Genomic DNA, 12,354 nt, shown 5'->3' on the forward strand with positions numbered 1-12,354 from the left:
CAAGTTAGTTCCAATCAATATCAAGTCGGTGTTGGAGCTTTTATTTTCTAGACGGTTAAAGGTACTGATATATCCATCAACAAGAAGGAAGATTGTTGAAGTAACTTGGCAATGCCCTCCCTTGGGATATTGGAAGCTTAATATTGATGGGTGCTCGCTAGGAAATCCTGGTTGCTCTGGGGCTAGAGGGATTTTGCGTCATGAGAAGGAGGTTCCCTCTAGGTTGTTCGCAAATTATGAAGGGATTTCTTCAAACTTTGTTGTTGAATTCACAGCTTTTTTTGCTGGTATCAATCATGTAAGATCAATGAATATCCGAAAGCTTTGGATTGAATGTGATTCGATGGCTGTCGTAATGTGCATCAAAAACAAAAAAATTCCATGGGCATTTCAACAGAAGTGGTGGTATATTAAGAGCTACCTAGATTCTTGTTTATGATATATATCCAACTGCTTCCATGAGATCAATTGTGTAGCGGACAAACTCGCAAAGCATGCTGCCTCAACTAGATTTTCTTCTACTTGGGATGTTATTCCATCTTTTCTTGTATCTGATATTAATTGGGATGCTCAATTGAGACCTAGATTTAGGTTCTCGTAACCATTTGATTGTATTTCTTTTGGTTGAGTTGCTTTTTCTGCTGATGGCCACGCCGAAGGTGGAAAAGTAGCTCAATGGTTTGTTTTTTCTCTCATTCTTTGATCTTTAATTGTCTATTAATAAAACTCATTGCTGATTCTTAGCAAAAAAAAATTCGGTTTAGCTGCTTATTTAAATGGTTTACCAATTGTTCAAATTTTAAAACCAAAACCGAACCACTATTTCAATTTTAAAACCAAAACCAAAGCATTTAATAAATGATTTCGTGGCTTCGATGCAAACGATACAATTCGATTTCGATAAACGGTTTCGATTTCAAATTCACATCATTAGTTGATGGGTTTAGGCTGATCCATCGTAAAATAGGTTTAGGGTTTATTGTTACTTTTTATCTCAACAATAATTGGGTCATGTTCTTACCCAAAAAAAAAAGTGTCCAAATAATTATGGTAATTATTTAATTTATTTTGTGCTTATGTAACTTTAGTGTTTGTATGTCAGTAGGAGTTATTTCCACCTTGGAGTCTTAGTAGTTATGTAACTATCTAGGGAATTTTACATCTACCATCCTTTAAAAAAAATAATTAAATAACAAGCTCTCAAATATCAAGTGAGAAGAATTCAGTTTCATAGAGCTGAATAGCCAATTGGACGTCAGCAACAAACATTTGTTTTCAATCTAATTTACAATCCCCAACCGTCATTCCCTTCTGACTATGCGAATTAACCTCAGTGCTTCCAATTATTTTTTCTTTTCTAGGTCTAGATGTGTACCTACGACCTACGTCATCAGCAAGTAGCTTTCTTCCTTTATATCCTATTATCAATTCAATCAAACCAATTAATTTCAAGTCTAACCGTGTCAAGAAATTGCATGGAATGTAATCTATATCTCGATCATTTCTCACCTGCAAATGAATTTGGGGTAGAAAATAGGGTTTCGATCTTAAAGTGTTCCTCTCTCTCTCTCTCCCCCAGATTAGACTTACCGTCCCATGCAAAAGAGGGCTTATATATTTCCTGCTTTCTCCCCCTATTTTCTTCAACCAGTAAATTTCAGTTGATTCCCTAGTCTTTTTATGAGGAGAAAATGCATTTCAGTTAATTTTTTCTATGATGATCATATTCATAACGATCTGGTCCATGTGGTTGTGAGCTCAAAATGAATCCACGGGATTAGTCAAGTCGAAAGACTAAATACCCATCTTTAGCCAAAAAAAAAAAGAATCCATAATTTTTATTTTTTTTGGTAAGAAAAAGATTCATTGATGAGAAGAATGATCAAATGATACAACAATTTCAAGCCAGTCAGAGCATGAAGAAAAGGAAATATAAGGAGGGCTGCTCAGCCTGAACTTGACGAGAGTGCGCAACATTGTTTGCAGATCTAAATACAAGATGAAAAGAAACATATGAGAAAAATGAAGATTAACAAACCTACAGGCGATGGGCCCAAGTCTAGGAGAATTCTAAAGTTGGATAATTAAAAGAACTCTGAGGACTAGCGTTCTAACAAATAAAAGGAAGATGGATCTTTAGAATAGCATCAGAAAAATCTGAACTGGATCCGAGAGCAAACAAGAACCCAATTCAATAACAAAATTGAACTTTAAGACAATAAAACAAAGGTCAAAGTATATAATCAATGCATGAGACTTCTGCCACTACCGGGTCTATTTAAGGGAGAATGAGATTAAAGAATTAAATATTTCCCATGGTTGTTTCAGCCCTGGGGTGGTCACAAGGTTGTCTAAAAAAAAAAAATATAAAAAACATAAAAAAATAATTATAAAATTTAACAATTGTCAAGCGTAATTAGTGAGCTGTGGTGGAAAAAAAAAAACTCACTCGCAGCGCTAGGTAGTTTCTACTTCCGCTCCCTACATATCAACACAAAAAGAAAAATTAAAAAAGGTAAAACTTTAGTTGAGAGAAAGAGAGAGAGAGAGTATGGCACAATGGCATGTTCACCAAAAACAAAAGTGAGGTTTTCCCATCGAACCATAGAACTATATCCATCCCATACAACATCCTTGAATTTGATTCATAAACAAGCTAATAAGCAACCCATCTTGAATAAATAACGCTATATATATATATTATAGTTGTCACAGCGTTTAAGAGACCCAAGGTGTTGCAGGGAGCCTAGAAAAAATGTTTGATGGGTCTCTCCTTCAATTTCATCGTGAACCACTTCTTCCTATCTATGCTGGCTTGAGTCTAATTTTCTTTTGCAGTTGTAACTAGCCTCTAGGTTTTTCAACAGGTAGTCAAAAATTTAAATTTGATCTATTTTCAAATCATTTAGAAGTATTCGTATATGGGAAATCACTATCTGAAGACTACCCGTATCAGATTATATCTATCTGAAATATAATCGGATACCAATTTGGATACACAGATATCTGACCAGATAATATCCGATCCATTTAACCCTCCAATAATATATACATATATTATAGTTTAATGTATCCATTGTGGATTGATATATTATTATAGTATACAATTTTATACATAACGATTAATATTTGACCATTATTCCTACACTTTGGCCCCACCATCTTACCATTAATTCATGTTTTCAGTTTTAAATTACCCCTTAGCCCTACTACTGAGTTTTAAATTGCCCATTTTCAAAGATTCCTCATCTTCTTAGGGTTTCGACTTTTCTGTTGGTCTTTCTCTTAGTTGCTACTTTCTCATGGCGGCTGCAGAGGTTGAGTTCTATGGATAATGCTTCGTTGGTGACCGAGCATGGTGGTCGATGTCCAAATCGTTGAGTGGGATGTCTAGATCGAATTGATTCATCCTTAGCCTGTGCTTGGTAGTTAAGAAAAGAAAAGTAATTCTCTTTATGCTTGGCATGTCTTGAATCAGAAGAAGATTCTTTTTTGAATTTCAAAATTCATTTTGAGAATGATGAAATTTTCTTTTGTTGCTAAAAAAAATCTTGCCAAGACCACAAGAAAATACAAGAACTTTTTTTCTTTCCTTCTTAACCAAACATGCAAACTTTTTTTTTATTTTCTCACCAATTTATTTCTTTTCTTTTCTTCTCTTGGCTACCAAACACTGCCTTATTGTTCTTTGTGTTCTTTGATCTTATATTGGATGGCTTTTCTTGCTCTGTTTTCTGTACTACTTGAGTACATCTCTCTCGATTCCCATAGAAATCAATCTGCAGTCGTTATCTTCATTTCATACCGACAAATTTTCATAATCGGATAATATTCGAATATCAGATAAACTCCCAGAGATATGATTAGTTTTAACATTTCCATCGGATATCGGAGTGGATTTGAGTATGTCATTAAGTAGATGGATTCGGATTGGGATAGTAATGAATCCAAATTGAATTCGTCCCTACTTGCCTCTCATAATGTCATCAACTAAGGCTTCATGTCTATCTTTGAAGTGCCCCCTCTTACATTTGTGCAGATAGCTTTATTTTTCTTGAAGAAGAGAATTAAACTAGGAGCGAAAGCCACTAGCCTCCTTTTGTTATCTTTCAAACTCCAGTTCAATAATCAGATATAAGAATTGGAAAGGCAAAGTTATGAAATAGGGAAAGAAAGCTCAATCAGATTCCATTGACATGATCTGATTTTTGATGAATTTAAAAAGAAAAAAAAAAGGGGGGTAAAATCGTAACAATAGAATATGACCCTAATCAAAATGCATACATTTGTTTCACACTATGAAGAATTAAAAATGATGAGAAAGAGATATATTTTACATTCCTTATGAAATGTTAAAAGGCTTTCCTAAAACCCATTGAAAATTTTTCTTACCTATGAAAAAAAACATTCAAACTACCCCACAATATCCTATATAATTGGACCTCTTTCAATTTAAATACAATTACAAGTAAAATTCATTTAATACTTAAATATGATAAAGTTCCTTTTACGTAACCTAGAAAATGACAGTGCTTCTAAGAGAAAGTATAGTGAACCCCTATGCTGGCAGTGTGGGATGGACCCATGCCCAGTCGATGGGGACACATGAGGAGATGTTGCACAATCATCAACAAGAACAGGGCAATGTCAAGGAGGATAGTATGAGAGGAATTCCCAGGTTGTCAGTGTGGCGGATCATTTTCTTTTTCTCAAGAAAAAAAAAAGTATTTTGATAAATAAAATCCTAAGAATCTTTTCTCTTGCATCAATTCTTGTCCCCGTCAAATGGCAGTCTAGTTTTAAAAATTAGGGGTCACACCAATGGATGTACACAAGGAAGCATCAATAGGAACATCATTTTCCATTTTATAAAGGACGGAGTGATCATTTCCCGCCCCTATGTGTCTTGGCACAACGATCATACTCTTCCAGAAACCATTTTCCGAAAACTCTCTCTCTCTCTCTCGCTCTCTCTCTCTCTCTCAAACAATTTCGTGCGTGCACACATTCATATTCAAACAAGATTGGTCTACTAAAAAAATAAATATAAATGATCTTCAACTTCCTTAATAGTACCTAGAGTTTAATTAATAAAGTTACTTCAATTGTTATTAATTTGCATCGTGTGCCAGGCAGACCTTTTACACGTGATCGCATTTGGGATTACTTCAATAAGGTTTACATGTGCCTTTGTGCACCTTTTCTGTACTCATGCAGCGTTGACCAGGCCATGCTTAGGACTTGCTAGTAGAAGACTTGCATCATTTCCTCTTAGTCTCAAGTTACTGCTAATTGAAGACTTGCAGTGATATAGAGCGCGGAGTCATGTGAGGGACTAGGTTTGGGTTGTTGAGGTGTGGTTTTCCTTGTAACACCCATTAATTCAACTAGCTAGGCCAATTGATGAATGTAGATATATGATCCACCCAAAGAAGAAAAAATAGTGAAATCTATTATAACCAATGAAATCTTTTTTTCATTTGTGTACGTCATGGAAAAGATAAGAAAGATAATCAATTGAACCCTTCAAGAAGAGATAGGAAAGATACACAATTGAACCACTTTAAGAGAATAATAGCTATGTGAAAAAATAATCGAGAGAGGTAAATCAATCAGACCATTTTGGCCAATGAAAACTGTCTCTACGTGTTATTAAAAAGAAAAGTAAAAAGAATCATAAAAGATTGTTACCTGGTCGCACGGTTCTTGTGTCTTACTTGGTCAGTGGTTCTTATGTCCAAACATAGGAGTCCATGAAATTATCATCATGCCCCCACACAAGATCAAAAATCTCATATATGTATATATATATATGTTGATGTTCCACCATGTACTTTCATTGGCTCCACATTGATATAGAGGCCATGAGATGATCACGTAATGATCTCTTGCAAGCAAACTAATAATCGAGTTAAACTAAGTCAAGAGAAGAAAACCAAACCAAAATCTATTTTAGCCAATGAAGTAGTCATCTCAATAGTAGTGGAAATCGGTTAATCAATGATAATCACTAGTAGTGAAAGTGATCAACAATGGAAGAGGATGTCCATTACTAGTAGTGGAAACCAATCATGGAATAAAAGAGTCCCACTACTAATGGTGGAAGTCACTCAGTCAGTAATGGACGTCAATTAATAGTGCAGTAGAGTAGAATAGCCCTACTAAGCAGTGGATTATCAGATTACATGGTCCTAGAAAAAGCTGATTTGCCCTAGATAAAGCAAGCTTTAAAAGAAGCCAAAAAAAAATTTTGATAAAAAACTTTGCATGGTGTAATTATCGACAAAAGGTCTGGATACCCGTTGTTAGCGAGAAAAATAAAAAACAATATGTCTCACTTAAACACATCAACTCATTTTTTTATAAACCATATCCTACATCTTATTCATTGGATGTATTATACATGCATGGTACTAACTCAATAGATTGTATTTTTCTTTCTCTAACAATCATAAAGAAGCTTGGTAATTATGTTTTATAAGTGCAATGGCTTGATAGCCAGGAACTAATGTAGATAAAACAACCTAATCCAAGTCATCTCATTCTAATACACAATCACATTTCAGTCCTGATCTTCACCAGTCTAGTATGTTATTCTGATACAGTTCAATACACCGCCTCAAGTTGAAGGTCCATTGGTTTGGATTTTTAACTTGTCTCTGAAAAATTGAAATCGTGTGGAGGAAATCTAGGGCCTTAGACATGATGTTTGCAATCTAGTAGCTTCTTAATTTACTTTAACGACTTTTAATTTGTCTTTATGTAGACGCACCGACTTTGGCGTTGATAAATTATTTATCGTTTAGATCATTAGCCTTTCAAGATTTTGATCCTATCTTTTCTTAAAGGCCATGAGCTTTTTCTTCCATGGTTGATTTTAAATCATATGCTTGATTATTTAATTTCTATGAAATCATCCCACCACATGATTTGAATATATAATCAGCAACACCCACAAATTCGTTTAAATTCATTTATATCAAAAAACTTTTTTTCATAAAATATGATTATAATTTCTATAATCGAATGTAGCTAGATTCTATTCAAAGCCTTCCGAGGAAATATTTAAATTAATACACTTAAATACCATCTCTTTGAGCGGAGATACATCATGCAATGATGTACATTCTTAATAATACCCTTATGGTTTTAAGCTTTCCTGAATAATATATTTCTATATGCTGACTGCGTACATTGATGGAATAAGAATACATCTAATAGGGAATTAAAAACCCCTCACACATCAATTAGTGTTTTCTACACGATAATATACACATTATCGTCTATACATATATGCTCTTACCAATGAGCATTTCTTGGAAAAATCACCCTCTTGTTTACCGAGAAAAGTTGTTGAAGTATCTAATTAATGATCATTACAGTCCCACCTATGGCATATAGTCACAGACACTAATTCTTTCAGTCTCCATTAATCATGGTAAAGTATACACATATGCACAGATATATAGAGAATAGGTTTTTTCAGATTTAACTTTAATGGTTTATCAATATGATAACCAGAATTATAATCACTCAAGAAATTCTAAAATCATAAGAATTGTTGTAAAAATTCATTCAAATCATACATGATAACATTTGTAAAGGATGATAGATTACTTATCTAAATCATAAACAAATCGAGGTTGATGACCGCAACATCAAGCATCGTAAACAAAACCAAGAAATTGGTGTGATTTAGACTGTTAAGTTGTAATCTCCTAATTAAGGTTTTTCTATATAAGGAAAGGCTTAAGCCAAAATTATGATTGCACAACTCTCATAATTATAATTGTAACCTATGATTCACAACTATATACAACACATAGACTCTAATTTTTTTGTTGGAAACACATAGACTCTAAATAACTAACACAATAACTTCACTTTTAATAACTAAATGTAATAACTTTCAACCCACTATAACATATAATAATTGACCCATGTATTTTTTTTTTTTTTTTGGTGGAAAATAATTGACCCATGTAGAGACCCTATTGCATGTTGCATGGCTCATGCGTGGCTTTTGAGCTTGTTGGGTTCGTATCACTGATGGATACCAAAATCAATTTTACTTGAGAAAATTTCATTGCCACCACCTGAACTTTGGTCCTTATTCAATGCCACCCCTTGGGCTTTTTGAAACATCAAAGCCACCCCCTAAAAATTCAAAAAATTTCAAATTGGTCCCTGCCGTTAGCCGACTGTGTTAAATGAATGGAAACCGGTTAGTTTTTTTATAATATACCCAAAATACCCCCACCTATTGTGAGAGGACAATATTGTTCTCTCTTTTATTTGCATCTTCTAAACCCATCTACCATCTCTCATCTCACTCCTCTCACTCACTAGGTCGGACAAGAAGAAGAAGACGATGACGGTACGGTAACCTGCAACTCGATCCATCCCTCCGGCATGCGACTCTCTTCCCTCCGGCGTGCAATTCTCCCCCCTCCGGCGTTCGAACCTCTCTCCCAAGGTATGTAGGGTTCGGCTTCTTCTTCTTCTTGGGCATTTAGGGTTCTTTTTCCTTGGTTAATCTAGGGTTTATATCCTATGGAATACTGGAGATGGGGATTTTTTATTTTTCATCTAGGATTGATTAAGTAGTGTAATAGCATCTAGAAAATGCAATTTTCTCTTATATAAATGTATACATTTTATTTTTTTTAAACGTTCATCCGGCTAGATTGTTCATTTCATTCTGAATGGATTCATCCGATTTTTATTGTTTAATATTTTGTATAGTTCCTCTCGCTATTTCTGGTTAAATTTGATTTACCGTTCCACCACAGGTTTCTGTACTTTTCTTGGCGCTAATTGTATCTCATGGAGTGCCAAGAAACAACCCACAATTGCTCACTCCAATACGGAAGCTGAGTATCGTGCGATGGCCACTACCACTGTAGAGTTGACTTGGTTGTCCTTCCTCCTTCGTGACATTGGCGTTCCCCAATCGAAACCTGCTATGCTATTTTGCGATAATTTTAGTGCCTTGCATATGACTGTCAATCCTGTGTTTCATGCTCGTACAAAGCATGTTGAGCTTGACTATCACTTTGTTCGTGAGAAGGTGGCTCTTGGCTTGCTTGTTACGTGGTTTGTTCCCTCTCATCGTCAACTGGCTGATGTCTTTACTAAACCTCTTGGTCGCCATGATTTTCACAGCATTTGTATCAAACTGGACGTGTGTGCTCGCCCACAGCTCAGTTTGCGGGGGGTGTTAGACAAGAGGCCTCATTGGAGCACCCATCGGGTGATACATTACATCATAGGTCCACTGTAAAGGAAATTACATAATTGTTAGTGGCAGTATATGTAATTATTAGTTTCTACATGGTTGTAATCTAACTCTACTTGAGCATATATATATATATATATAATCTCTGATAATAGGGTTCCTCACGGTGGGTGAGAGAACCGTTCATCATCTCTAAAAGTTTTTCAGGTCGCACCAACATCATCATCATCATCACCCCTAGAAAGAGAGAAACAATTATGGTTCCTCCTCTGATTGCTCCTGTTTGCCACTTCTCCTTCGGCTTCCAATTATGGTTTTCAACAAGAAGCAATGGATGAGGCTCTCCTTCAATGGAAGGCCAGCCTTTTTCGCTACCGTGTCCATAACAATTCCCAACTACTACTCCCTTCATGGACGATGATGATGATGATGGCAAACAGAAGCAGCAACGTCGACCCATGCAAGTGGGAGGGAATTACTTGCAATGAGGCAAGAGGACTCATCACCATAATAAACCTCTCAAGTATGGATTTACAAGGTACGCTCCATGACTTTACCTTCTCATCCTTTCCTAACCTCCTCCGTCTTGATCTCCATGATAACTCACTTTTTGGACCTATCCCACCATGCATTGCCAACCTTTCCCAACTGTCCAACCTCAATCTCTCCATCAATCACTTCTCTGGGAACATCCCATTTGAGATTTCCCTATTGATGAATCTTAGTGAGCTTGATTTCCACAACAACAATCTCACGGGCTCAATCCCTCCAGCTTTAGGCTCTATGAAGAACCTGAAAATTCTACATCTTGCTGAGAATCAACTTTCTGGTCCCATTCCCCTCGAAATTGGGAACCTTTGTAGCCTCACTGTGCTGAAAGTGTCTGAGAATTACTTCCTAAATGGTTCCATCCCTTCCACCGTTGGAAATTTGAGGAAGCTAAACATCATACACCTCCATATAAACTCATTCTCTGGTTCCATTCCTGTGGAAATTGAAAACATGTCCAATCTTTATAAGCTATCATTGTGGAGTAACTTTTTGACAGGTTCTATCCCTCCAGAAATTGGAAACTTGAGATCTCTTACTGTACTTTTTTTGGGGTTCAATTATCTCAGTGGTTCAATACCTACTTCTTTTGGAAATTTGAGCAAGCTAAACTTCATACACCTCTATTCAAATTTACTCTCTGGTTCCATTCCAACAGAATTCAGAAACATGACCAGTCTTCAGGAACTAGCTATCATTGGCAATTAACCTTTTGACAGGTTCTATCATATCCCTCTAGAAATTGCAAATTTGAGCAAGCTGAGCTTCATACACCTCTATACAAATTCACTCTCTGTTTCCATTCCTATTGAAATTGGAAACCTGACCAATCTTCATCACCTAAGTTTATTGGATAATAGTCTCAATGGTTCAATTCCAACTTCTTTTGGAAATTTGAGCAATCTGAAATCCATTTTCCTCGCTACAAATTCACTTTCTGGTTCCATTCCTAAAGAAATTTGGAACTTAACCAATCTTTATAAGCTAGAATTATGGAAAAACCTTCTAAAACAGGTTCTTTCCCTCTAGAAATTGGAGGCTTGAGGTTTCTTACTCTACTTGATTTGGGTAACAATAGTCTCAGTGGCTCACTTCATGCTTCTTTTGGAAATTTGACCAATCTAATTAGTATCTTCCTTCATTACAACCAATTCTCTGGTCAACTACCTCAGGAAATTAACAATCTTACAAAATTACAAAACTTGCATCTTGCATATAATCATTTTCATCGGTATTTACCACAACATATATTCAAAAATGCGTCACTCATACAATTTTCTGGAGCTCATAACCATTTCAAAGGCCCAAACCGAATTTAGATTACATCGATCTCAGCTACAACCAATTGTATGGTGAGGTTTCAAAGAATTGGGCAAAGTGCCTAAAATTAACAAGCCTAAAAATCTCAACAAACAAGATTTCCGGTCGAATACCACCTGAGCTTGGAGATGCAACTCAATTGCAAGGGCTTGAGCTTTCTTCAAATCTCCAGGTAAGCCAGATTCCAAAAGAAATGGGGAGGCTTAGCTCTTTACTGATACTAAAGTTTAATGATAACCATCTCACTGGCACCCTACCTGAGGATGTGGGATTGTTCTTCAAACTTCAACAGCTTGACCTCTCAATGAACAATCTAAGTGCATCTCTTCCAAATCAACTAGGGAAATGCATGAATCTTATTTACTAACAAATTTGAATCTCTCTCATAACAAGTTGTTTGGTTCCTTTCCATCTACTTTTTCCACAATGCTCAGTTTGATAACCATTGATGTATCCTACAATGAGTTAGAGGGTCCTCTACCTGATAATCAAGCCTTTTGGAATGCTACAATAGCAGCTTTCAGTCACAATAAAGGTTTGTGCGGTAATGTCACAGGTTTGCGACCTTGCTTTTCTAAGCTATCCCCAAAAAAGAGTCGCAAAGATATGTTTGCAATATGGAACTATGATGGGAGGATAGCATACCAAGACATCATTGAAGCAACTGAGCATTTCAACCCCAAATATTGCATTGGCATGGGAAGACATGGAAGTGTTTATAAAGCAGAGTTGTCATCAGGTCAATTGGTAGTTGTTAAGAAGTTCACCTCTTCTTCAGATGAAGAGGAGATTTCAGATCAAGAAACTTTCAGAAATGAAATTCTTATGATGACTGAAGTGAGGCATCAAAACATTGTAAAATTGTATGGTTTTTGTTCTCATGTGCGGCACTCATTTTTGGTTTATGAATATGTGGAGAGAGGAAGTTTGGCCAAGATCCTAAGCATAGAAGAAGAAGCAGCAGAATTGGATTGGACTAAAAGGTTTAATATTGTTAAAGGTGTAGCTGAGGATTTAGCTTACTTGCACCATGATTGCTCACCCCCAATAATTCATCAAGATGTATCGAGCAAAAATATTTGTTGGATTCAGAGTTTGAGCCTCATCTCTCAGATTTCGGCATTAGTAGACTTTCAAAACCTGATTCATCCCATTGGACATCTCTTGCAGGAACATATGGATATTTTGCACCACGCTCTCTCTCTCTCTCTCTCTCTCTCTCTCTCTCTCTAAAACACATTAGTATA

The 12,354-nt window shown here is 35.9% G+C and overlaps 1 protein-coding gene across 1 annotated transcript; it reads left to right on the plus strand.

Annotated features, from left to right (window-relative positions):
• The first annotated feature begins 9,568 nt into the window (after positions 1-9,568).
• LOC122092244 (probable leucine-rich repeat receptor-like protein kinase At1g35710) lies at positions 9,569-10,495 on the plus strand. The gene has a single exon (XM_042662578.1). The coding sequence runs from the start codon at positions 9,569-9,571 to the stop codon at positions 10,493-10,495; it is 927 nt and encodes a 308-aa protein (XP_042518512.1).
• The last annotated feature ends 1,859 nt before the right edge of the window (positions 10,496-12,354 follow it).

Source organism: Macadamia integrifolia, chromosome 10, assembly GCF_013358625.1.
Source record: "Macadamia integrifolia cultivar HAES 741 chromosome 10, SCU_Mint_v3, whole genome shotgun sequence".
Classification (NCBI taxonomy): Eukaryota; Viridiplantae; Streptophyta; class Magnoliopsida; order Proteales; family Proteaceae; genus Macadamia; species Macadamia integrifolia.